General features: G+C 51.6%; 1 protein-coding gene across 4 annotated transcripts in view; it reads right to left on the bottom strand.

The window, feature by feature from the left end:
• The window catches only part of Ndrg4 (NDRG family member 4), a 41,386-nt gene extending 17,396 nt beyond the window's left edge, over positions 1-23,990 (bottom strand). The window contains exons 1-2 of one of the 4 annotated variants that reach the window (XM_058575928.1): positions 23,856-23,990; positions 4,342-4,436 (exon numbers count right to left, since the gene is read on the bottom strand). In XM_058575928.1, coding sequence (XP_058431911.1) covers positions 4,342-4,413 — 72 coding nt within the window. In that variant the 5' untranslated portion in view covers positions 4,414-4,436; positions 23,856-23,990. Of the gene's footprint in view, positions 1-4,341; positions 4,437-22,850; positions 23,019-23,497; positions 23,604-23,855 lie in introns of those variants that run through there. The other 3 variants (XM_058575931.1, XM_058575927.1, XM_046434886.2) reach the window with 3 other exon arrangements.
• Between the last annotated feature and the right edge of the window lie 1,074 nt (positions 23,991-25,064).

Below are 25,064 nucleotides of genomic sequence, written 5' to 3'. Positions count from 1 at the left end.
GGCCCCTGCTGTGCACTCTCAAGTCACTTGAGCAAATGTGACACTGAGCCATATGCATCTTTGCTCAGTGCAGGTCCTGCCACTGGACTCCAGGTGCCACAAGGACAGGGCCATGTCTGACTGTGCTCTCAGCGCAAAGCCTGGTGGAAATGGCTCCCAAACACCCGGACCTGGATGAACAATCTGACTTCACGCATGAGGGTGGCTTGGCTCAAATGCACCTGCAGGTCCCCAGGCTGCGTGGACGGAGAGCCGAGTGGAGAGCTAAACCAGGGAGGAGGGTGTCACCAGGCAGCCCTTGGGTGCTGTGCCACTGGGCCTGGTTCTAGGGTGTAACTCGTCCTTTCTGGGTCCCTTGTCCTCATCTGTATGGCCAGGAAACTGGGCCAGCTCTCGGGGCCACTTCGGAGCCCGGGGAAGGAAAGCCACCAGGAGACAAGCACCTGCACAGGTAAGGCTGAGCTCTGGGCCTGCTGTGAGGAGGTCCAGACACCTCAGGGCAGCACTGCTGGGGCTCCGAAGGAAGGGGACAGGACTGGGAGAAGGGAACACGGGCGGGGGAAGGGGTTGGGGCTGGTTATTGATGAACCTTCTCACTCTAAGCCTGGGGGAGGCAGGCTGGGGAAGCAGACGTGGGAGGTTTTATATTAGAGACCTTCCCGGGCAATTAGCTCAGGGAGAGGGGGAGGCAGCAGTTTTGTTAAAAACAGAACCTGACAAGAAGGATGAGGCAGATAATGGCGTGAGCTCTCAGGGCACGGGCCCCAGGAGACGGGGCGCGTGGGGGGATGGCCCCCAAAAGCAGGGAACTTGCAGGGATAATGTGAGCCAGTCTGAATTTCCCTCGAGCCATGGGAGGTGAGCCCGAACCCCAAGGAAAAGAGCGCAGTGGAAGGTCCGAGAGTGGCATGTGGGGGACAGGGGTGGCCCCCAGGCCCAGGAGAAGGAGCACCCAGCCTCCCATTGATCCCTGGACCCACCGGGCCCTGGAGTCTCCAAAGCAAGCCAATCCAGAGAGGCAGGAGGGACGCAGGACAATGTTAGAAGCACAACAGTCCCTCCTACCTGCAGGACATCGGTTCCAGGACCCCCCTGGGACACCAAGATCAGCAGATGTTCAAGTTCTCTCTATGAAGTGGTGTAGTATTTGCATAGAATCCAGGCACATCCTCCAGCACCCTTTAAATTAGTTCTAGATTACTTATAATACCTGATCTAAGGTAACTGTTATGTAAATAATGGTTGTACTGTATTGTTTAGGGAGAGAGTCTGCACCCATTCAGTACAGACGGGATTCTTTTTATCTAATACCTTCTCTCTGTGGTTGGTTGAAACTACAGGTGTGGAACCTGCAGATACCGAGGGCTGACTGCATTCACTGCTCACTGGACTCCCAAGATTTTGCACCTGGCAAATTGCAGGAGATTTAGAAAGTGACAAAGGCGGGTACGTTCACATGCAGTGGCAGGAGAGGCAGAATCTGTGTGTGAATGTCACAGCCTGAGAGAGAAACTGAACAGCTCTCAAAGGCACAGGGCCACCAGTGGGCTGATACCTGATACCTGAAGACCTCGCTGTGGGCACAGAGGAGACTTCATTGGGCCTTGGACTGGGCTTTAAATGTGCCTTTGAGTCCAGGTCCCCAGCACAGGGTTATGCTGACTCAAGAAAGTAGCGAAGACTCCAGGACAGACGGAAACACTTGACTCTTACACGGAGGGGTTGAGGGGAAGGGGTGTCACAGTGGCTAACTCTGGTCTGGTCCTGGTGGCCCCCAGGATGAAGAAGAGATCAGCTGCAGCAGAAGGATGGCAGGGGGGCAGGGGGGGCAAGAGGGCTTACTGAGCCAGGAGAGGAGGGCAGCAAGCAGGTAGAGGAAGGGCAGCATCTCTCTGGGCACCTGCCAGGAGAGCAGTGGAAGCCACAGGCCCAGAGGCGTCAGACCAAAATGCCCTCAGTTCTCCGCACTGTGCCAAGGGGGCTGGTCAGGGCCACAGTCACATGTCTGGTCCCAGCAGGCAGAGCCTCTGTAAGCCACCCTCTTCAGCAATTGTAATGGGCACAGAGGTCCCAGGGCTCACCATGAACCCTTCCAAAATCTCACAAGAGGTCTTTGCTCATGTGCCTCAAAAGTCAAACTGGAGCCAGGCGCAATGGCACATGCCTGTCTGTCATCCCAGTGGCTCGGGAGGCTGAGGCTGGAGGATCTCGAGTTCAAAACCAGCTTCAGCAAAAGCGAGATGCTAAGCAACTCAGTGAGACCCTGTCTCTAAATAAAATTCAAAATAGGGCTGGGGATGTGGCTCAGTGGTTGAGTGCCCCTGAGTTCAATCCCCAGTACCCCTACCAAAAAAAAAAAAAGACAAACTGTTTTGGGGAAGAAGAACTTCTCCAAAAGTTCTAAGAAGTTTCTTTCTTTTGAGCTTATCACAATCTGTGGCTCCCATCTAGCCCATCGCTTTACTGAGGGCTGACTGTGTGAAAGGTGCTGTACTAGGTACCGGGCAGACGTGGACATAAAACAGACCAGATGATTGCTCAGCAGCTAGTGGGTGGGGGCTGATAGTGGTTGGTACTAGGGCCAGGGGCAGAACGTGGCAAGGTGTCAGTATTAGACCCCGTGGCCAGAGAAGGCCTCTCTGAGGAGGGGATCCTTGAGCAGAGGCCTGACTAAAATGAGAATCCAGCCCTGCATAGTCCCAGATTAGAGCCTCCAAGGCAGAGGGAGCAGCCTGGAATAAGATGGCAATGTTCAAGGAAGCCAGAAGGAGTGAACCAGGAGGGAAGGGCGGGAGATGGGGTGGGAGCAGGTGCAGGCCACACAGGAAGGACTGTGGATGTAACTGAGTGAGATGGCAGTCACTGACAAGCTCTGGGTGAAGTGAGGTGGTGTACTGTAAAAGGGTCTTACGTAGGAAAGACAGAAGGAGACCAGGGAGGAAGCTCTTGCAAGCATATTCATGCACACCTGTAATCCCAGAGACTCAGGAGGCTGAAGCGAGGATCGCAAGTTCCAGGCCAGGCTCAGCAAATTAGTGAGGACCACGGAGCTAGGCCTGGGGATGTAGCTCAGTGGTAAAGCATCTTGGGTTTAATCCCAAGTATTAAAGTTAAAAAAAAAAAAAACAAGATGGGAGTTTGGGTCAGGAGTGAGTAAACTAGGAACAAAGGACCTACTAAGTGTGCAGCTCACCTGCCAACCCCTAATAGCTGCCTTCAAATAATCTAGGCCTCAGAAGTTTACTCAAGATTTTGCCTTTGTGGACACTTTTTTTTTTTTGGTAGTTGTAGATAAACAGAATGATTTTATTTTATTTCTTTATTTTATGTGGTGCTGAGGATCGAACCCTGTGCCTCACACATGCTAGGCAAATGCTCTACCACTGAGCTACAGCCCCAGCCCCCACTCAAGATTTTGCTTTTAAGATAAGACTGTACCCTTCTGGGGCAGGACTGCCAGCCTCACATGGTTGGATCCCCTGGATCCCTGGCTGGCTGCTTGGTCCCAATGCTGGCTGCTCAGTGGCTCTTGGGCTCACCTCCCTGTGGTGAGAGCCTGGGGGAGCCAGGGCAAGGCACAGGGAAGGGCACTGTGGACTCTTGGCTTCCTGGACTGGACTCTTGGCTTCCTCACTGCAGGATGAGGGGGCTAGGAAGGTAGAATCAGCAGGGAGCCCCGCCACTGATGCTGTAGTACTAATGAGCAGGGGACCCCAGCTTCTCCTGGCAAAGTGGTTTGTGCCAATCAATGAGAGGATCACGCTGGGAGGGGACAGAAGGGAAGGTAGACGGGAGTCATTAGAAGAAGGTGTGGGATAGAAGAAGACTCTGAAATCCAGCATCTGGCTTCCCAACTGAGGGATGTTTGGGACAAAATCGAGTTTTCTCAGTCCCCTGGATCTTGGTGGCACTATTGGTGAACCTTGGACCTCAGAAGCTTGTGACAAAAAGATAGGAAGATATGAGCAGGCCCTGACAGCAGGGCAGCCTCTGGGGGACTGTGGGGTGCCCAGAACCCAGGTTTGTCATGGTCTACTCTTAACTGTGTGACCCTGGCTAAGTGCGTTCACCCGTCTATGCCTAGGTCTTTACATCATTCACATGGGGACATTGATCCTGCAAAGCCCCACCCTCAAAGAGACCCGAAGCCACAGCGAGGTTGTCTGGGTCTTGGTTGTTCAGCTGGCCCGGGAACTATCAAGGCAGGGACAAGGCTGCTCAGGGTGGCTTGCCCCACCGGAGCCCCCTGAGAACCATCATTAAGACGGCAGGGAAGGCACCTGTTCCCCTTTCGCCACGAGGTGGCGCGCTTGCCCCCAGGATCGCCAGGGGGCAACTCACCAGCTCGGTGGCGTCCTGGCCCCGCAGCAGCGGCTTCTCCTCGGGGAATCGCAGCTCCTGCAGTCCCGCCATGGTCACGTCGTGGAGCAGCAGCCCTAGGAGGGAAGGGGGGCGAGGTTGGGGCGGGCTCTGACTCTTCCCGGCGAAGAAGGACATCGCAAGCCAGAGCCGGGGCGGGGGCAGGGGCACAGGCGGGTTTGAGGGGATCGGATTGACACTCCGAGGGTGTCCTTATGTTATTTGCCCTTAAAAGTTGAAATGTGTTTTGAAAAAATAGAAAGGCAACACTTGATGATCCCTAAGACATTTCAAAGCAAAATCCTGCATTATGGGGAATCACAGGGGTGTGTGAGCAGGCCCCGGAGGGCCAGAAGAGGACATGAGGTTCTGGAGGACACACACCTGGAGAGGGACAGAGCTGAGCCTCCCCAGGACTGGGAGCTCAAGCCTAGGAGGCACGAGGGGACACGGCCAGGGTGGCAGGCCCTGTGATACTGAAGCGGGGGATGTGCTGTCAGGACAGGCCACCTGCATTGAGAGTCTCAGTCCATAGCTGGGAGGTCCCCGGCCCCTTGTGCTGGGTATTTCTGGGAAACCCCAGAGCCTCTGAACCTCAGGGCAAAAAGGGTCACATTTGCAGAGCTGTGTACACAGCATGCCCCTGAATGTGTGTTTGGAGGAGCCAGGAGCCGGAGAAGGAGGTTGGGGTGGGGGACAAAGGACCCACATAATCATCCTGGCACAACCATCCCTTACTCGGGACTTCAGGATGGCAGAGGTGAAAAACTAGTTAAGAATCTGGAAATTCATAAAAGAATTAAAATGGGCCAATCAATACACAGAAAAGCATTCAAGCTCATTAGGAGACAAACTGTAAAATAAGATCCTCTTTTTCTTTTTGGCTAATAGAACTGGCAAAGTTTGCGGTGCTAACTAGCCAAGACGCACCCAAACTGGCACTTTCTCATATTGTTGATGGGTGTAAACATGGATACATCTTTCTGGAAGGCAGTTTTTAAAGTTTGTTTTGTTGTGGATGTATGTGTCACTGGGGACTGAACCCAGGGGTGCTTTACCACTGAATTACACCCCCTGTCCTTCTTATTTTTCATTTTGAGACAGGGTCTTGCTAAATCGCCCAGGCTGGCCTGGAACTTAATCCTCCCATTTCAGCATTCAGAGTAGCTGGGACTATAGGCATATGCCATTGTGCCCATCTTGGAGGGCAGTTTTGTAAATTGGATTAAAATCATTTAAAAAGGTTCCTATTCAGCAATCCCCTTCCCTAGGAGAAATTCCCTTATGGGAAACCAGGGAGGGAAACTGATGGCTTAGCTCCAGGAATGCCCACCAGGGAGAATAATAGAGAAAAACTGGAAGAGGATTGATGTCCATCAATGGGTCTCTATATACATACAGTATGGGTCAATAAGTTATAAAATATTATTTAATAATATGGGGAAATGCTTGTGTCACAAACAGGAAGAGAAGCTACAAAAGTAATATGCAGTATTATCCCAAGTGTGAGAAATATGTATGGTTCCCCCACAAGAAGTACAGAAGTCTATATATCAAAAAGTCCCCAGGCACTACCTGAGAGAAGGACAAACCTGGACCAATTGTCTAAAATCAGGGAAAAAAAAAATTTTTTTCTTTTAAACTATTTGGTTGAAGGTCAGTAACAATTCCCTTTTATTATTATTATTATTTTTTTGGTACTGGGAATTGAACCCAGGGTCACTTGACCACTGAGCCACATCCCCAGCCCTATTTTGTATTTTATTTAGAGACAGGGTCTCACTGAGTTGCTTAGTGCCTTGCTTAGCTGCTGAGGCTGGCTTCGAACTCATGATCCTCCTTCCTCAGCCTCCCAGTTAACTGGGATTACAGGCGTGGGCCTCTTGCAAAGCATTTCCCAGGTCATAAAGTGCTTGCTGAAGCAAGATGGGGAGACTGAGGCTAATGAGGAGCAATTACTTGCATAGGTAGGGCCAGGACTGGGCTCATGGACTCCTAGGCTGGTGCTCAAAGCTCTTTCTAAAAAAAAATTTTTTTTTCTTAGTTCTACCACTCAGTTGCATCCGGAGCTTGGTGCTCATTTTGTTACGGCATGGCTGCCTGCTTTGGAAGGATGGCTTCCTTGATTGATCCATTCATTCCTGGCTCCCTTTTTTTCCAAAATCTAATTCAAGCCTTTCCTAAGGGTGAAGCCCTCAGACTTTCCCTTCTGCCCTGAGAGGGACCACGCCACCAGCTGGTTGGGCATCCCGAGTCCCTGCCCACCTCTGCACTCTTGGTTTCTCCCCATGGAAAACCCAGCAAGTGCACACAGCCCAAGGGCACAAGAGGGAACCCACTTCTGTATCAGCGCTGCTTTGGCAAGGCCAGGTGGCAGCTCGGGCTTCCCTGGGCCTCCATCAGAAGCAGGAAGCTCAGCCCTCCAGAGGTGCCAAGATGGTGCCTCATGAGCTCATGGGGACTCCCTGCTGGAGTCCGGGCTGGTCTGGGAGCTGCTGGGCACTCAGCCTCACAGAGGCCCAAAGGAGAGCTGCAGGGCCTCCCAGGTGTGCGCACGGGGGCCAGGAGGGCTGGCTGCCACCCACCCAGGCCCCAGATCACTGCAGACTGCGCCCTGCCATGCCCCAGCTCTGTTCCCAGTGGTTTCCGAGGAAACTAGCTAACACGGTGCAGATGGGCTGTATTTTTAGAAAGGCGTCCTCTCCCCTCTCCTGCCCCTTCTCCTGCCTCCTTTGCAATGTGCGCACACTCCTCCATCCATCTGGGTGGGGAGCTGCAAGAAGGGCCCCCACCCTGGGAAACTCGTCCCCCACTAGGACTTTTTTAGCCACCTGCCTCCCTGAACAGCCGACTCCATTCCAGGCCTGGGCAGCCCTGGGGTGTCCCCACCCTCCCCCCAGCCTGTTATGAAACCTCCCTGGGGACCATCCTCCCCAAGGTGGTGCTATTAAAAGGGCTGTGAGTGGGCAGCGCAGGGACAGATGGCCTGTGCTAGGGAGCGGTGGGGAAGGGGTGGAGAGAGACCCTGTCATCCGGAGAACTGGGAGTGGCTCTGTGGATGGAAAACAGGCAGCCTGGGGTGGGCTGGACGTTGTGGGGCTCCTGGACCGAGGCCAGAGTGGACATTCCCACGGTGGGGGGCAGAGAAGTTTCTTTTCAAGAAAGTTATGATTTTTTTTTTTAAGGCAGCTGGATGAGGATGTCATAAAACTGCCATCGACCTTCCACCGCGGAGCCCCATGAGGGTTAGAGGGGAGTGAGCAGCACAGAACAGGATGGAGGGTGGCCCCAGGGGTCCTCACGACCACAGGGATGGCTCTTTTGGCTCTGTCCCCCACCCCCACCTTGATCTCTTATTCCCTAAAGGGAACATGGAGCCTTAAAACCAAATGCCCTGGGATGAACCCCAGTCCCTCCAGGCATCAGTGGCTGGGCCCAGAGTCACCGAAGTCTTAGCGGACAGATGCTCACCGCCTGGCTCCTAGACAAAGGGGAGCCTTCCTCCGCCCACCGCGGAGAGCTCCGGGGAGCAAAGAGACTAGATATAAAAGTGCCTTTTAACCGGAAGATTTTTATACATATTTGAAGGGACATAAATGATTTAACATCGCTGAGCAGGGCTTCCTTACCTTTCCCTGCTAATTTAAGGCAGCTTCCCCGCCCCCCAGTCCCCATCTTTGTTAGAGGAAAGATTCGTACCTGCTGGCTCAGGGACTGAGCTGAAGTAGAACAGGAGGCGAGAAGGTTAAGGGAGGGCAAACGGCCTCTTTGGCTGAGTAAGAGAGACTGTGAGAAACTCTGGGGCCAAGGAGTTTTGAAAGCAAAGAGGGTGAGTCCATTAGGACGGCCTGCATTCCAAGTTCATTGTTTTTGTTTGCTTGTTTGTGCTTCTTCAAATGTGATTTTTCTTTCCATTTATTTATTTATTTAGGAGACAGAGTTTTGCTAAGTTGCTGAGGCTGGCCTCAAACTTGTGATCCTCCTGCCTCAGTCGCATCCTCCTGAGTAGCTGGGATGATAGACATGGGCCAACCTGATTCTAGGATGAGACCTAAGACTTGAACCCTTGGATTTGCTTGGGTTAAAAATATTAGTAACTGGGGTGCACACCTGTAATCTCAGTGGCTCAGGAGGCTGAGGCAGGAGGATCTCGAGTTCAAAGCCAGCCTCAGAAAAAGTGAGGTGCTGAGGAACTCAGTGAGACCCTGTCTCTAAATAAAATACAAGATAGGGCTGGGGATGTGGCTCAGTGTTGAGTGCCCCTCAGTTCAATCCCCAGGACTCCTCCCAATATATATAATTACTATGATTGTTCGTGAAACTATTCAATAAATACTTAAATTGACCAGTAGTAGTTACTCATCCTCCAGAATAAAGCAGTTGCTTACTATTTGTTTTTTTCCCCCCTTTGTTATTTTGTCTCTTATTTAAGCAATTGTCAGTGGGAAGCATTGGACAGTGGAGGAGATGGTAAGGGGACATCTGGAAATACCCGTGGGGTTTGGCTGTTTCAATGGAGGGAGGCTCTTACCAACCTTTAGTACCTGGGGCCCAGGTGAGAAGGGTCCCTATGCAGGGGTGGTGCTCCCTCCCCCAGCCACGCCTGTACTGTCCCACTGAGACACTCTAGAGCCGAAAGGCAGGACCTGCACACAGGAAAGTCGGCACACTCAGGAGAAGCCAACCCAGGGGCCTGTGGGTCAGGGAGAAGGCAAAGAGGGAAGGGCACAGCTGTGGAACGGCTCATAGTTTTTCAACCATAGAGTGAGGGGGACCAGGGCAGGTCATGGTCAAGGTCCAGACCAAGCTGCCCTGCGTAGGCGGCACTCTGACAGTTATAAGATCCCATGATGGGGGCTGGGGATGTGGCTCAAGCGGTAGCGCGCTCGCCTGGCATGCGTGTGGCCCGGGTTCGATCCTCAGCACCACATACAAACAAAGATGTTGTGTCCGCCAAATACTAAAAAATAAATATTAAAATTCTCTCTCTCTACCTCTATCTCTCTCTCTCACTCTCTTTTAAAAAAAAATCATTAATATTTACTGAGCACCTACTATATTCCCGGCTCTATTTTAGCACTTTGTATGTGTCGATTCATTGAATCCTCTCAATGCCTCTCTGAGGCAGGGCCTACGATTGTCCTCGATTCGTAGCTGGGGAAAGGAGGTTCAAACAGGTGAAATAACCAGACCAAGGTTTTACTAGGGGTAAGTGACAAAACCCAGACTTGAACCAACCATGTCTGGGTCTACGGCCCGTAGGTCAGTCTGGGCTGCACGACCTCAATAACCTCGGGATGCATGGATGAGTGGCTCCATCTCCTCACTGTGGCCCCCCTGAGGACAGAGGCCTGACCCTGTTCATCTGTCAAACTTCATTAGAGCCCAGAGGCCGAGGCTCAATAATTTTCAAATCGAACAATTCACCAATACGAGGACAAACAGGACAGACTGAGGTTGACCTGCCCACAGAAGGTCAACATTTTTTGTCACTCGTATTCCACTGTTCCAATGTCACTTAGAGGCATAAAGCAGTACTTGCATGCACACCACCAAGGCTTGGAGACCTTTGGAACAGGCTGGTGAGGTTTCCACAGATCTTGGAGGAAGCAGTGAAGCCTCGTCCCCAGCTTATGCACCCTCCTCTGCTGCTCTCCTCATTCGCAGTCCCTGCCTGACTCTCTGGTGTCTCCAGGGAGGCTTGTCACAGCCCCCCAATAGAGGAACAGGCTTAGTAGCTCTCGGAGCCAGGCTCAGCCAGCAGAAAGAAAACCAGTGTCAATCTGGCAAGAAGAGGGGACACAAGTCTGGGGGAGGGAGGTCAGAAAGCCACACCCTGAAAACCATCGGGGAAGCACAAGGCATATCCACTAGCCGCCAGGGACATGCAGGGAACTACCAGAGAGTCCTCGAGGACCAGGGCTTCATCTGTTCTGGGCACTGGGCAAGCAGACACTTTGTTCAATCTTTGCTCAGTAAAATGAAATGAATAGATGAAGGGAGGCTCACTGTTCCCTCAAACTGCAAACTACTGATAGCACCCAGAGTTGGCAGGCAGCGGGGTACAGGCACAGGCGCTCTGCCACTGTTGGTTGGATTACAGTGGGTTCAGCTTTATTTGGGGGGACAACTTGGTATAATCTGTCAAATACAAGTATTTGTCAACTGTGCAATTCATCTCCAGATATTTATCCTAAAGAAAAACACAGGTGGGTACAGCAGGAAATGGTGCACAAGGAGGCTCAGTGCAGGGGAGTCGTTCAAAAGGGGAAGCAACCTAAATGAACATCAGGAGAATAGTTAAACAAATTATGGAGCATCTGTGCCCCCACCGGGTACCAAGCAGCTTCAAGATAAAAGACAACACCAGCCAAGCATGGTGGTGCACGCCTGTTATGCCTGCCACTCGGAGGCTGAGGCAGGAGGATTGCAAGTTTGAAGGCAGCCTGAGCAATTTAGCAAGATCCTATCTCAAAAATAAAAAAGGGTTGGGGATGTAGCTCTGTAGTACAGCGCTTGCCTGCCTAACGTGTGAGCCCTGGATTCAGTCCCCAATAAAAAGGAAAAAGGGACATTCCACTCACACACATAGGGAAAACTTTCTAAAATATACAGGTAAAAGAAAAAGGAACATTGTACAATAAAAAGTCTAAATAATCTCACTTATGTAAAACATACACATACTGGACAGGTACATCTAACACATACTGGAAAATTCAAGAAGAAAATCCTCAAATGATTCAAGGTAAGCTTGAAAGTTCCCGTCTGGGGTAGGATAGGGGTTTGGAAGGTTATGAAGGGGAATTTTTATTCTATACACCAGATTTTATCAAATCTTAAGATACCACGGAGTATAAGTAGCATATTTTATATATCGAAAAGAAAATGTTTCTAAGTTAAGATAGAATATTTCCTCCCTTGTATTTTTTTTTTGTTTTGGAAAAAATTCTGCTTACGGAGAAATTGCAAAACAAACAAACAACAACAACAAAACACAGAAGTTTTTCAGATACCTTAACCTAGTTTCCTTCAAAGTTACACAACTGTGCTTTTTTTGGGGGGTGGGGGCAGTGTCAGGACCTGATCCAAGATCGTCACACTAGACTTAGTTGTCAAGCCTCTTCCACCAGGGACAATCCCTCTGTTCTTGTCTTTTATGACTTTGACACTTTTTTCTTTTGGGATTGAACCTTGGGGCTCTTTACCACTGAGTCACATCCCCAACCACATTTTTTTTTTGGTACTGGGGATTGAACTTATGGGTGCTTAACCACCAGCACACATCCCCAGCTCTTATTCATATTTTTTAAATTTAGAGACAGGGTCTCACTGAGTTGCTTAGGGTCTTGCTAAATTGCTGAGGCTGGCCTTGAACTTGCGACACTCCTGCCTCGGCCTCCCAAGTGGCTGGGGTTACAGGCGTGCGCCACTGCGCCTGGTGACTTTGACATGTTTGAGGAACGCTGGTTGCTTCATCTGGAGTGTCTTCGGTTCAGGTTTGTCCATTGTATTTTTTTTTTCACCATTCGACTGAAGCCAGACCTTGTGGGCACGAATACAAAGAAACCACGTGCCCTGAGCACCAGACCCAGGCACCGGCTGCCAATCTGTCTTATTACTGGGGCTGTTAACCTTGATCACATGACGAAGGGGCTGTCTCCCTGCAAGGTGACCAGTCTCCCCTTTGCAATTAATAAGTGTCTGTGGGAAGCTGCTCGGAGACTGCAAAGACATCCTGTCTCTCCTCGTACTTCTACCTGCTAATTTTAACAACCATTGATGATCGCTGCCCACAATCACTGTGGGCTTTGTCTAATAATAATTTTCTATTTCCATTATCAGTCTACATTTGTTCATTGGAACTCTCCTGTAAGAAAGAGCTCTCCCTTCTCTTCCACCTCCTCATCTATTCCATTGTTTATTTATACCACTGTGGGCTCATGGATATTGATCCGATGGGTTCAAAAATCCATTGCTAATTGTTTTTAATTTCCTGGTTCAAACTGGGTCATATTTGGCCTTTGGGAGTCCCCTAGGGTTGGCTCTTGTGTCCTTTCAACATGTACCCATCATTCTTTGAGTAGTTTCTGATTTTACAGAGTTAATAGATGTTCTAAACTCATTCCCTTCTGCCTCGACCCTGGAATCAACCACTTCTTCGAGTTCCCTGATTCCTCTTTTGGGAGACTTAGAAACCAACATCTGGATAGTGAGGGTGCTCACTGATACGAGGTGTCCTTCACCTAGGTCCCTCCACAGGTAGGGCAGGAAAACATAAGATACCAAAGCACCCAGTTACTTCTGAATCTATCCATCTGTATAGATGTTGAAAATCTGGAATTTTTATTTCTATTTCCTCTGATTCTAATTCAACACCAGGGTCTGTTCTAACTTTCCTCCTTATCCTGATTTACATGTTTTTCTCCAATGGTGAGAAACATGGTTCTCATTACCCATAATATTTTTGCTTATTTGTCCATTCCTAGGGTACACACAAAGAAGTTCTGGACTTGCCACCTCATGACAAGTTCTTATTTTTCATTCTTTCTTTTTGTGTGTGTGTGTGTGTGTGCGATTATTGAAAGCGTTCTTTTAGACTTACATTCAGATTTTTAAAATCATCTCACTCATGTGAATTCTAAAAAAAAAAAAAAAAGGAAAATGTCATTGAAATCAATTGGGGAGGTCTATCCTAAAATGTCTTGGCACTCTGGAGTCCTGTCGATCGGTCCTGGAGTCTTGACACCTGCGGTTTCTATGCAGTTCGGGCTTCTCAGCAGCAAGGACGCTGGTGACGTGCTCTGTATCGTCTCCAGGATTCCCTTCCAGGATGCTGACGTGCACCCTGCACATTCTGATGCTTGTGGGACAGCAGTGACAGCAAAGTCACGCTGCCCACTTTGTCAGCAGAGACTAGAGAATGCAGCCCAATTTTAGAAATGTTCAAGTGTGAAAAAAAAAAGTGCATGTTAGAATAGATGTAATGGAGCTCTCTCATCAAGTTAGATGCTGAGGCCCATAGCCCATGTGTGAGCTCAGTTTTTCTACACACTTGGCTCTAGGTGTTAAACAGACATAATAATAGATTCCCGAATTTTAGATACGTGGGAAGATGATGGGAAAAATATTGGGACTATGTGCTGTTCTGCCATTGAAATGTAAATGAAAATATATGACTCTGGGGCATTGTTCTTCAAAGAAGAGACATGCCAGTCTTTGACTCTTTCTCCTGCCAGCTGGCTAGAATATAGATGTAATGACAGGTGCTAGAGCAGCCAGTTTGGACCTTGAAGCAGGACATTAAAAGTGGCAGAGAGGCAACACAGGAGTCTAGATAACTGAGGATAATGAAGCCATGATTTGTGATAGTCCGTTGCCAGACCCTGTTTGTGAGAGAGGTCAATACACGTTTATCTTAATCTATTATTATCACGAGTGTTCTGTCATACAATTGAAGCTTATCTAAATTTGGGACCTTTGTGTGTGTGTGTGTGTGGAGGGGAAGATTCAGCCTCATACACTAAAGGAATTCAAGGCAAAGAACTTTCTGAAAGAAAATAGGGACACACTAGAGCTAATCCAGAACCTGCAACTTCCTCCTTGCAGCGAGCAGAATAATCCATGAGACCTGGGATGTGATTTTCTCCAAGGGTTATTTTTTTGGTTATTGTTTTTACTGGAGATTGAACTCAGGGGTGCTTTACCACTTGGCTATACCCCCAATCCTTTATGTTTCTTATTTTGAGACAGGGTCTTCCTAAATTGCCCAGGCTAGCCTCCAACTTGTGATCCTCCTGCTTCAGCCTCCTGTGAGACAGGAATTACAGGCGTGCACCATTGCTCCTGACTCTCCATGAGATTTAAACAAGTACACCTGCCCCTTCTAACCCACCACTGAAAAGCTCACAATCCTCACATGCACATGGGTGACCATGACCTACATTAAAAAGTTAAAAAGCTTAGCCTGTGCTTTTCTCACAGATTCTCAAGTCTCTTTAACACAGGTGTCTCATCAACTGTGTATCTTTGCCCAATTTGGCAAATTTCCCAGAAACAAAGCAACACCTGCCCTGGATCTTGCTGCAAGATTCAAAGAGGTGCTGGGCCCGGTGGCGCACGCCTGTAATCTCAGCTGCTCGGGAGGCCGAGGCAGGAGGACAGCAAGTTCAAGGCCAACCTAGCAATTTAGCAAGACACTGTCTCAAAATAAGAAGGGCTGCGGATGTGGCTCAGTGGTCAAGTGCCCCTGGGTTCAATCCCCGGTACCAAAAAAAAAAAAAAAGATTCAAAGAGGGAGGCCAAGGCAACCTAACGGGCGTCTGCAACAGAGAGCGAGCCCAAGGGGGCATCGCTTACTCGGTCCCTGCTCACCAAAAGGCCTCTGCTCCTCTGAACTTCCCAATACAGTGACACTTTGAAAACCAATGTTTGATGGGTGAGGAGGACTCCAGGCAGCTCCCCGAGTTTTCCTGCCTCACATGCTTGCCAGAGGGGGCTGCCTGATCAGCGCCCACCCAACTCCTAGGTCATGTCTTCTTGTGACGACACGATGCTCAAAAAACGTTTGGCTTTTGGAGCATGTTGGACTTCAGATGTTTGAATGAGGCATGTGGATCTAGTAAAGTCCATGCAGTTATCCACAGAAACTCTGAAATCAGAAACTCTTATGGCCCCAAGCATTTCAGGCCCAGGGATACTCTGGCTATATGTTTCTGGAGCTATTCAAGGCACTGGAGATGACATGCTGACCGTCACACGGAAAGAGTCCCATTATTGCTGCAGCGGTATTTCTTTGTGGGGGGAGGTGCAATCAATCAACAAATGCAAGTAAACATATGGTGTTCAGATGTTCTAGGTGCAATGGAGGAAGCAAGTCACAGAAGGGGGCAGAAGCAGGTTGGGGTGCTGTGATCTAGACAGGATGGTCAGAGATGTCCCCAGGCTGACAAAGGCCACATGAGCACAGATTTGAAGGGAGATGGGCGGTGATTCCTGGGGATGCTGAGGAGGATGCTGAGCACAGAGGAACAGCACATGCAAAGGCCCTGGGCTGGTGCTTGCTGCATGGTGTGTTCAGGACAGAGGAAGCCCAGGAGATAGAGCAGGGTGGTGAGGGGGAGAGGCAGGAGGTGAGGCACTGAGCTAAGGAGCAGAGTCCAGCTCACAGCCCTGAAGATCCATAGAAAATCTGGGGTTTTTACTCTGAATGTGCAGATGCACTGGACAGTCTGAAGCAGAGGAGTGACAGGAGGGGCTTCTCATCAGAGGGTCCCTCTTCCTTCTGGGTGATGCCTAGACCTGGGGCTGAGGCTATAAACAGGGGGACCTGTTGCCTGCCACCCAGCACATGGGGGCAGGCGAGGTGGTGAGAGGCTTTGAGCTGCTTCCACAGACATTTGTTCTGGGGCTCTGGCCACTCGGGCGGGAGCAAAATGTCATTGGTGAATTAGAATCTGAGGCCTCATTGAGGAGCAAGAGGCTGGGGAGGCCCTGGATGTGAGCTGGGCTATCCTGCTGAGATGACTGGGTCTGTCCCATACTGAGTGGAGGGTCACATCCATGCCTCACCCACCCTCTGGGCAGAGGCTAAAGTAGGAGTCACATCTGTAGCTGCTCAGACAAAGCTCCATAAACCTGGTGGTTTCTTTTTTGCAATACTGGGAATGGACCCCAGGGTGCTCTACCGCTGAGCTGTATTCCTGGCCCGGTGGGTTGTGTTTTTTGTTTTGTTTTTGTACCAGGCTTTGGACCCAGGGGTGCTTTCCCACTGAAGTATATCCCCAGCCTTTTTTAGGGTCTTGTTGCCGAGGCTGACTTTCAGGAGCTGCTGGGATTACAATCGTGTGTCACCATGCCTGGCTCCCAGCCCTTTTTGAGACAGGGTCTCAAGGTCTCGCCAAATGCCCAGGCTGGCCTTGAACCTGTGATCCTCCCATCTCAGCCTCCAAAGTTGCTGGATTACAGGCGTGTGCTATGGCACCCTGCAAACCTGGTGGTTTGTAGCAGCATACAGCTTCTCTCTCTCTCTCTCTCTCTCTCTCTCTCTCTCTCTCTCTCTCTCTCTCTCTCTCTTTTACATCCAACTATTTTTATTGCATTTTTTTATTTGTTCTAATTAGTTATACGTGACAGTAGGGTGCATTTGACACACTACACCAATGGAGCATCCCTTCTCATTCCTCTGGCCGTCCATGGTGAGAGTCACATCCACAGTGTAAGTACCCATGTACACAGGGTCCAGCTCTTAAGTTCTGAAGGTTAGAAGCTGGTGACCCGAGTCCAGGGCCACTCCACTCAGCTGGGGAGCTGCTCTCCTGCCCTTGTTCCTTCATTCCTTGGCCAGTGGCCCTTCCCCCTCTTCTAGGCCACCAAGCTGCTCCTGTCACCACATCCCTCTCCTGCTGTGGAACATCCTCTCCTCCTCTTACAAAGATACAGATGCATTCAGGCCCCATGGATAATCCTGGAATCTCTCTCCATCTAAGACCCTAAGCTCAACGGCATCTGCAAAGTCCCTTTTACCACATAAGGCAAGTTCTAGGGATTGGATCAGAAAATCTTTGGGGGCCATTATCAGCCCAGCACAACCTTCGTGCAAGAGGGAGACACGAAGATATGGCCTGCGCCTGTGGTTCACCGTGGGAAGCGAATTCCTGCTCCCTGGACTTGGGAGACTCCGGGCAGCATCCAGGGACCACTCCTCTCCCCTCTTCCTCTGCACTGGATCCGAGCGCTCCTCCCAGGTTCCCAGGGACCTGGTTTCACCAGAGCCTTTGCCTAACACTCTAACACTTTCCCCTGTGCGTTTTCTGACTCTTAGGTTTTAAAAACCAGAAATTGAGCCAGGCACAGTGGCACACGCCTGTAATCTCAGCTACTAGGAAGGCTGGGGAAGGAGGATCCAGAGTTTGAGGCTGGCCTGGGCAACTTAGCAAGACCTTGTCTCAAAGTACCAAGTAAAAAGGGTTGGGGACGTAGCTCGGGAGGCAAGGCCTCTGGGTTCAATGACCGGTACCACCATCACCACCACCAAAACCCAGAACTTGAACTTCATGTAGTACAAACTCACTGAGAAAAACAGAGGAACAAAAAGAAGAGAAAATTACAGAAAATCCTGTGTACTAGAGATACCCACTGCCAAGGTCCCAGTACCTACCCTTTTATTCACCTCCATTGGTCATCTAAACCTTGGAAAATATATATATTTTTTAAAGCAAGAAACATTGTTTTGAAATATCTTTTGGACTCCAGATCTAGAGACATGTTGTTTCAAATCCTGGCCAGCCACTGACCATCTGTGTGGCCTCTGGCAAATTACTTAAGTGGTCTGTGCCTCTGTTTCCTTATCTATAAAAAAGGAGGAAACAGCAGCATGTATCTCACTGTTACAACAACGTAGCATGTAGAGCTGTGCCTGGCCTGTGGTTTGTGCTATAGAACTGTGAGGTGTCTTGTATAAGCAAAAAACCAAAAAAAACAAAATTCCTGGTTCATCATTATGTATTCTTTTTTCGGGGGGGAGGGGTACTAGGGATTGAACTCAGGGGCACTCAACCACTGAGCGACATCCCCAGCCCTATTTTGTATTGTATTTAGAGACAGGGTCTCACTGAGTTTGCTCAGCATCTCACTTCTGCTGAGGCTGGCTTTGAACTCGAGATCCTCCTGCCTCAGCCTCCAGAGCCACTGGGATTATAGGTGTGTACCATCATGCCTGGCTGATCACTATTCTTTATTCACTTTTTCCATTTATTTCTTGTGTGTATGTGTGTGTGTGCGTGTGTGTGTGTGTGTGTGTGTTAGTTGTCAATGGACTTTTATTTTATTTATTTTTATGTGGTATTGAGAATCGAACCCAGTGCCTCACACATGCTAGGCAAGTGCTCTACCGCTGAGCCACAACCCCAGACCCTCCATTTATCTGTTTTGTTGCATAAGCTGATCAATAACTATTCATGGAACATTTATTAGTCTGTTTAATAAAGAACTTGGACCAAGACTATATAAATGCCAGTTATGTTATTTTCAGTATTATTGGTTATATTGTAAAATTTTCTTGTAATAAAGCACACTTTTATAATTAAAAAAACCCGTGAGTCATCATCACCATTATTATTACACATATTGGGGTGGATACCATTTGGGTGGATAGATGACCCTCGGGAGCACAATTTGCAGCTACCTGTGAATTATGGTCCCTGGGGACGGCTGTGCTCTTCCACTGGTAAGCAGTTAGGTTGTTTCCACTTTTTTTTTCTTCTATAAACAATGACAGAATAAATATCCTTGAACGAACACCTCTTTATTTGTTCCTAAAAATTCAACTGCTGAGTCACAGATCACACTTATTTTTGAGCTTTGGATACATCATGGCCTTGCCCTTCGTAAGAGCGGTACCTGTTTCTCCCCTGTGCAGTGGAACGGCATGCCCGCCTCCCCACGCCACCCTAGCACATCCAACAATCTGCACATCTGTCCCCTGTCCCCAGCAGACATTCTCCCAGTGCTTATCTGTGCAGCTTCCACAGATACAGCAGTGGAGTGTGCTGAAGGGAGAAACTGGCAGTAAGGATTCCAGGTCCTGTTTTCAGCCTCCTGGGGGGGGGGGGGGCAAATCCATGCCTTAGTTTACCCCTCAGGTGAACTGTGGGCCAACAAACTTGCCGACCAGTAAACACGACTGCAGCGTAGCCAGTAAAATGGTGTGGGCTACGAATTCCACGCATGAAAAGAGAACCCCAATTCTACACAGAACTGGTCAAACTTTTGCTTTTTAATCCCACACCAAGCATGATATTTTAAATTGCCAACATCCAATACCAAGGCTCCCAAGGGACCACTTCAGAGCCCCAAATCTGCCATTTTTAGAGCTGCCTGTGACGCCGAAACATCTTGAAAACATATTGTTTGAGTACAAATCCACCAAAAGCAATTGCTTTCCTATTTGCAAACAGACAAGCTACCAAGGCACCAACAATCTGCCCTCTGGGAACTGTAAGGAGCTTTTGAGCAGGTGACAGTGTCCTGGGCTCCTTCACCAGGGTGGTCTTGGAGCCTTGTCACAATGCTCCCATTTTACCAACAAGGAGACTGAGGCTCAGAGATGTTAAGAATTCTCCCAGGAGCTCAGAAGCAGAGAGGAGACCCTGAGAGTCACATCCTCTGATGGCAAGATCACCACCTTCCTTGTTCCTGTTGCAGCAAGATCCTGCCAGAGTCTGGCAATTGCAGGCCTCAGAAGCATTCGTTATCAGGGGAGCCTCAGAATGGCCCCATCGCCGCCTCTTCTCTCCAGAACAAAAAGATATGCTGGGCTTGAGCAGGACAGCATGTGGGCATCCCTCCAGGTCCCACATGAGGGGACACCTAGCTTCTCACACCTGCTCTCAGAGCTGTGGATGTCGGGCCACAAGGGCCCAGATGCCGTGGCCCACTCCAGCCCACGATGCCAACCTGAGACACGTCCAGAGAGGCCTGGGTTGTGCACAGAACCCAGCAGAGGAACTGGGACACCCTGAAGGAGGAGACTCTGGATCCTGAAGCAAAGCAGAGGAGGAAATCCTGGAATAATCTGATGGCAGCTCAAGGATCATGGCCCTGCAAATGCCATTTACCGCCTGCCTGCCAGATGCCACGCTCAACATCTGACACACACTCTCCCACCCAAGTACTAACCAGGCCGACCCTGCCTAGCTTCTGAGATGGAATGCATTCAGGGTGGTATGGCTCTAGACCTGACACACATATCCCATTCTACAGGTGAGGAAAATGACATGTGGAGAAGCTTCAAAACCAGACATGGTGGCACACACCTGTAATCCCAGTGGCTCAGGAGGCTGGGGCAGGAGGATTGCAAGTTTGAGACCAGCTTCAGTAATTTAGGGAGGCCCTAAGCAACATAGTAAGAGCCTGTTTCATACACACACACACACACACACACACACACGAGCTGGGATGTGGCTTAGTGACTGAGCACCCCTGGGTTCAATCCCCAGTACCAAAACTAAAACAAAACAACAACAACAACAACAACAAAAACGGGCCCAACGCCAGGCAACACAGTTAGGAAGCCCGGGGCCACTCCAGATTGGCACTGGGGTTTGACTTCAGAGCCAACTTCTCTCCAGCTGTATGAACATGACCGAGTGACTGACCTCATTGGTGAAGTGGGCCCCATAATAAAATAGAATGGGAAAACTCTGAAGAGCTAAATCCATATGAGTTTTTTTTTTAAAGGGGCGGGGGAGGGGGCCGAGAGTTAGAGGTCCTGCACAGCCTCCCTCAGGTGCAGCTGACGAGTGGGGCTATGTGAGCTCAGACTCGGTCAACAGCTATTGAGCACTTACTGTATGCTGCCACAATAAATGGACCCCATCCTGACTGTGACCTGCTTATCATCCAAAGGGATGAATCAAATTCTCCCAGCTGCCTGCGACAGGAATAAAGTAGGGTGGGGGCATATCTAGAGCTGCTGGCAGCCTATCAGCCAAAGATCCCCATTAGCGGGAAAGCCAGGATGAAGGAACCAGAGAGGACACAAAGCCTGAGAGGTGCCCACAGGACATAGGTCCCAATCATGTGTGCCACCTGGACTGTCTCAGCAGGCTTCACACCAGTTCTTAGATGGAGGGGTCAACAGTTCCATCTTGAAGCTGAGAAAACTGAAGTCAGAGAGGTTAAGAAACCTGTCCGAAATCACCCAGCTGACTGGCAGGGGGCTGGAGTGTGAATCCAGATCTGTAAGGCAAGAAAGAGGCCAGGAGGGGGCCAGAGAGAGGGAAGTCTGGACAAAACAGCATCGGAGGGGATGTGCTGATGCCAGTCCTGGTTTAGATGTGCACTGGGAGCCTGTGACAGATGATAGAGACTAAGAGGGTCCTGCCCCAGCCTGGCCAGGGTCTTAGAAAGTGCCAGAACCTGATGAGCCCACCTGATAATGGAGGAGGGGTCCTGATCCCTGCACCCAGTTGAGATGAGGGCACACTATATGGGGACCCCAAAACATGGACACCCCTAAAACCCCCACTCCCCTATCATTTCTTCTCCAGGATGAAGAGGAGGAGGAGGAAGGGCATCCAGGTCTGTTCTCCATGCAGGGCACTATGAAAACTCTCCCTCTAGGGACTTAACATCCAAGTTGCTGGGCTAGGCCTACCAACAAAAAACAGCTGTCAAGGTGGGGGGTGGGTGTTCCCGGAGGTTCCAGGGCCCAAGGGCCAGTCCCTTCTCTATGAGCTGTCAGGGGCTGCTGCCGGTTTAAGAGCCCCAAACCTCCCCCATCCTACTCCCTCCACCCTATCCCCCGCCCCCCACTCAGGCCCTGCAGACACCATTCCCCACCCAAAGCAAGACTCTCTCACACTCCAGGCAGGGACCAGTTCCTTCAGTCGTTTGGTCTGTAAGGCCAACTCCCTCCCCAAGAGCAGAAATTCAGTGTTTTCAAAGGCTGCCACATTTAACCTCTGCCCTCTAGCCCCAGGCCTCATCCTGTTTCCTAAGTGCAACCACAGATTTTTGACCCTTCCCCACCTTATAATAGGGCTTCTGTCCTCATTCTCTTGTCCCAGACAGTAAGGGTCTCCAGGGTGGGACCAAACCCCTGGAGCGCCAGAAGATATCGACTGGAACGTGTCCCTTCCATGTGTTCATCTAACAGGCATGGGCTCAGCACCTGAAGTCCCAGCCTGGTGGGGTCTGGACTGGACCTCGCCTGCTGTGGGTCTATCTCCGTCCTGGAGAGAACAGAGAAGCCCAGGTGCTACCGCATTTCACCCCTAGGACTGTCTCACACGCTTCAGACGCTGGCCCCTGTCCTGACTCTCTTCCCCACCTCTTGCTCTGGGCAGTGGAACTCCAACCATTGCCCCCAGATGCGGGTTTCCAGCAGGGCATCTGGTCACTTCTCCACAGGGGCCCCAAATCCAGAGGTCCCAGTCATCAGGGTCCAATCTGGCTTCCTACTTTTCAAGTCACTTGTCCTCTACTCCCAACAAGAAACTTCTCACCCCAGAGAAGAGCGAAGAGCGGCTCAGATTGTCACAGGGTGCAGGAAATAAGAGGCCCTGACCATGGTTCCTGCTAGGAGCCCAGAGAGCTCCTTTCTTTGGGGATAAGCGACATTAATTGGCGGCCTGGGGCTTCAGGCTCTCTTTCGGGGTTCTGACCCTAGCTCGACCAGTCCGAGACCCCAAGGATCCGCTCCTATAAGACTAGAGATCACGCCGCGCGCGGCGCGCTCCACCGGCAGCAGGGCTCAGAAGAGAACCGAGCCGGGTAAGGCGCAGCCTCAGGTGCTCTCCCGGGGCCGGGCTCCGCCTAGGAACAGGTAGCACCCGAGCTAGCTATTAATTGAATTAAGTGGTGCCCCGTCCCGCTCGGATCCGAGCCTCCCCAAACCCTGCCACCGCTCCCGGAGCCCTCTCCAACTAGAAAAGTAGCGGGCAGCGAGGGCCGGCCGCGCCGAGGGCGGCCGCGGGGAAGGATCGCGGTACCTGCCAGCAATTCGATCTTGTGTCCCAGCACCTTCATCTCGGCGCCCGGCACTGCCCGGCTCGGGCTGCGGCGTCGGGGAAGTGCGCTGGGCCAAGCCGGGGCGCGACGAGGCGCGCGAGAGGCGCGGAGAGGAGCAGCGGGAGAGCCGGAGCCGAGCCGGAGCCAGGCAGGAGCAGCAGCCCGCAGCCAGGAGCGCTCTCGCCGCCCCCTACGCCGCGCGGCCCCCTCCACAAAGGTTTAAAAAAATCCACCAATTGCACGGCCGCGCACCCCCAAAAGGCGCCCGCCGCCACCTGGTCGGGGTGAACTCCGGGAGGCGGACGGAGTGCACCGGGTGGGTGCGGGTGACAACACGGGAGGGGGCCCTTGCGCCTGCTGCCCGAACAAAGAAACCTTCCGCCCCCGGGCGTCGCTGTAGGGGAGGTGCGGGAGGCTGCTGGGCGGTGGCCCCCTGGGGTCCGGTGCCGGGCCTGGAACGCGAGCCCGGGTGGGGTGGGGAGGACGGACACCGCCCTCGCGTAGGCGAAATGGGGTCCCCGGGAGGCTATGCGGGGCTCGTAAGCCGGGGGCTGGGGGCGCGCGCAGCAGCCGCAATAGCAAAGGGAGCGGGGGCCGGGGCTGCAGGGGCGAGGGCGCGGCGACTCACCGAGGGTGCTGCCAGCGAGACAGACGCGCAGGCGGGAGCCGGGCCTCCGCGCGCCGCCGCCAACGCGCTGTGCAGGTGCCAGCAGCCCGCAAGCCCCTCCGCGGGTGCCTGGGGAGAGGGCGGCGCGCCGCGGGGCGTGCCCACTGGGTGTGGTGGGCGTGGGCGCTCGGCCCACCGTGCGCGCCCGGCCTGGTGACTCGAACCCGGCTGCGGTCCCGGGCGCCCAGCTTCCTCCTCCTATCTTGGCCCGCGCGCCCGATCAGTCGGTGGGTGTGTGGGTGGGAGGGCCAGCGGGACGCCGCGACACGCAAACCTATCGGAGACCCCGGCCATCTGCAATCCCCCGCCCGTTTCTCACCTCCTGCGGGCACCGGGAGAACGGGCCTGGCCGCTGGGGATCTGCCCGGTGCGGTGCGTGTGAGGCCTTGGCCGCCCCTCCTGTTCCCCAGTACCGCGAGGCGTCGGGTTCCCGGGGAGAGGGTGGCCTCTGCTTCTGTCTTTGTTTGAACTCAAGGCCCTGTAGAGACTCCCCACATCCCGCCGCCACTCCCCTCCCCACCCCTGTCGCTCGGCCCCACCCGCCGCCGCCTGGGAACCATTGGAGAAAAGCCCTGGAGGGTCGGGAAGAAGTAGGGCCTCAGGGTTTTTTGCGGCAACATAGTCCTGGGTTTTCAGAGCTCGAGGTAAAAATTTGGGCAAAGGTGCTCTGTCTGGGTTCTGAGGGTCCCACCCAGAGCCTGTGACAAGGTTCTGTTCTCAATTCACCTGACATTATCCCAGGTAGAGGGAACAGAGAGACCAGAGTCATTTTCCGCCTCACACTGCTTGGGTCCAGTGCGAACCGCCCTCGACCCCCAAAAAGAGAGGGTCAGAGGCCCTGGATGGAGTTCAACTCTAGAAAGTATGGAAGATCCTCCAAAATGTATCTGGGCCAGGCAGCTCGACAGGAGGGCTCCTGAGGACCCAAGCTCTCTTCAGGCTCTAACAGTAACCTTGGTTCTGCCCTTCCCTGAATTCCAGACCTTTGGGGTGCAAAAAGTGTTGGATAGGTAATTTTGGGAATCCAGGATGGCGATGGGGTAGAAGGTCAAGAGGATCTTACAGCATCCTCTCTCCCTTTGGTGACCTTTGTGGGCCCTGTTTGCATTGAGATCCTGGCTTTCCCTCGGCTCTGGGCAGACTGTGGCCCTGGTGAATTAACCCATCCTCCATTTGAGGACCTGGGAAGAGTTTGGTGGCTCCAGAAGAGGTAATATCCTTGCTTGGTAAACGGCTTTGTCCAGTTTGGGGTGCAGCATATAAACTCACAGGAGGCAGCAAGTGTGGCTTCTGCACCTTGGGGAAATCCCTACCTACTTTCCTCTTTTGTAAAGGAGTTAGGAGGAGGTCAGTGACCAGAAGGAGCTTCCATCTCTGAACCGTCTTCCTTTCACTAGGCTGTGGTTGGTTCTGAACATCAAAGTCCAAGAGAGCACTGGCTGGGTGGACAATTTCCAGGCTGTGTGAGGTTTGGCATCCTCCAGGTGACAGTCCATGAAATTGGAGTAATGCTGACCCCAGAGTATTC

This window comes from Marmota monax, unplaced genomic scaffold (assembly GCF_021218885.2).
Source record: "Marmota monax isolate L192 unplaced genomic scaffold, Marmota_monax_Labrador192_F-V1.1 WCK01_AAM20220418_F8-fsc00024, whole genome shotgun sequence".
In the NCBI taxonomy this organism is placed as follows: Eukaryota; Metazoa; Chordata; class Mammalia; order Rodentia; family Sciuridae; genus Marmota; species Marmota monax.
The sequence above is the reverse complement of the archived record's forward strand: the minus strand, read 5'-3'. Positions and strand labels throughout refer to the sequence as shown.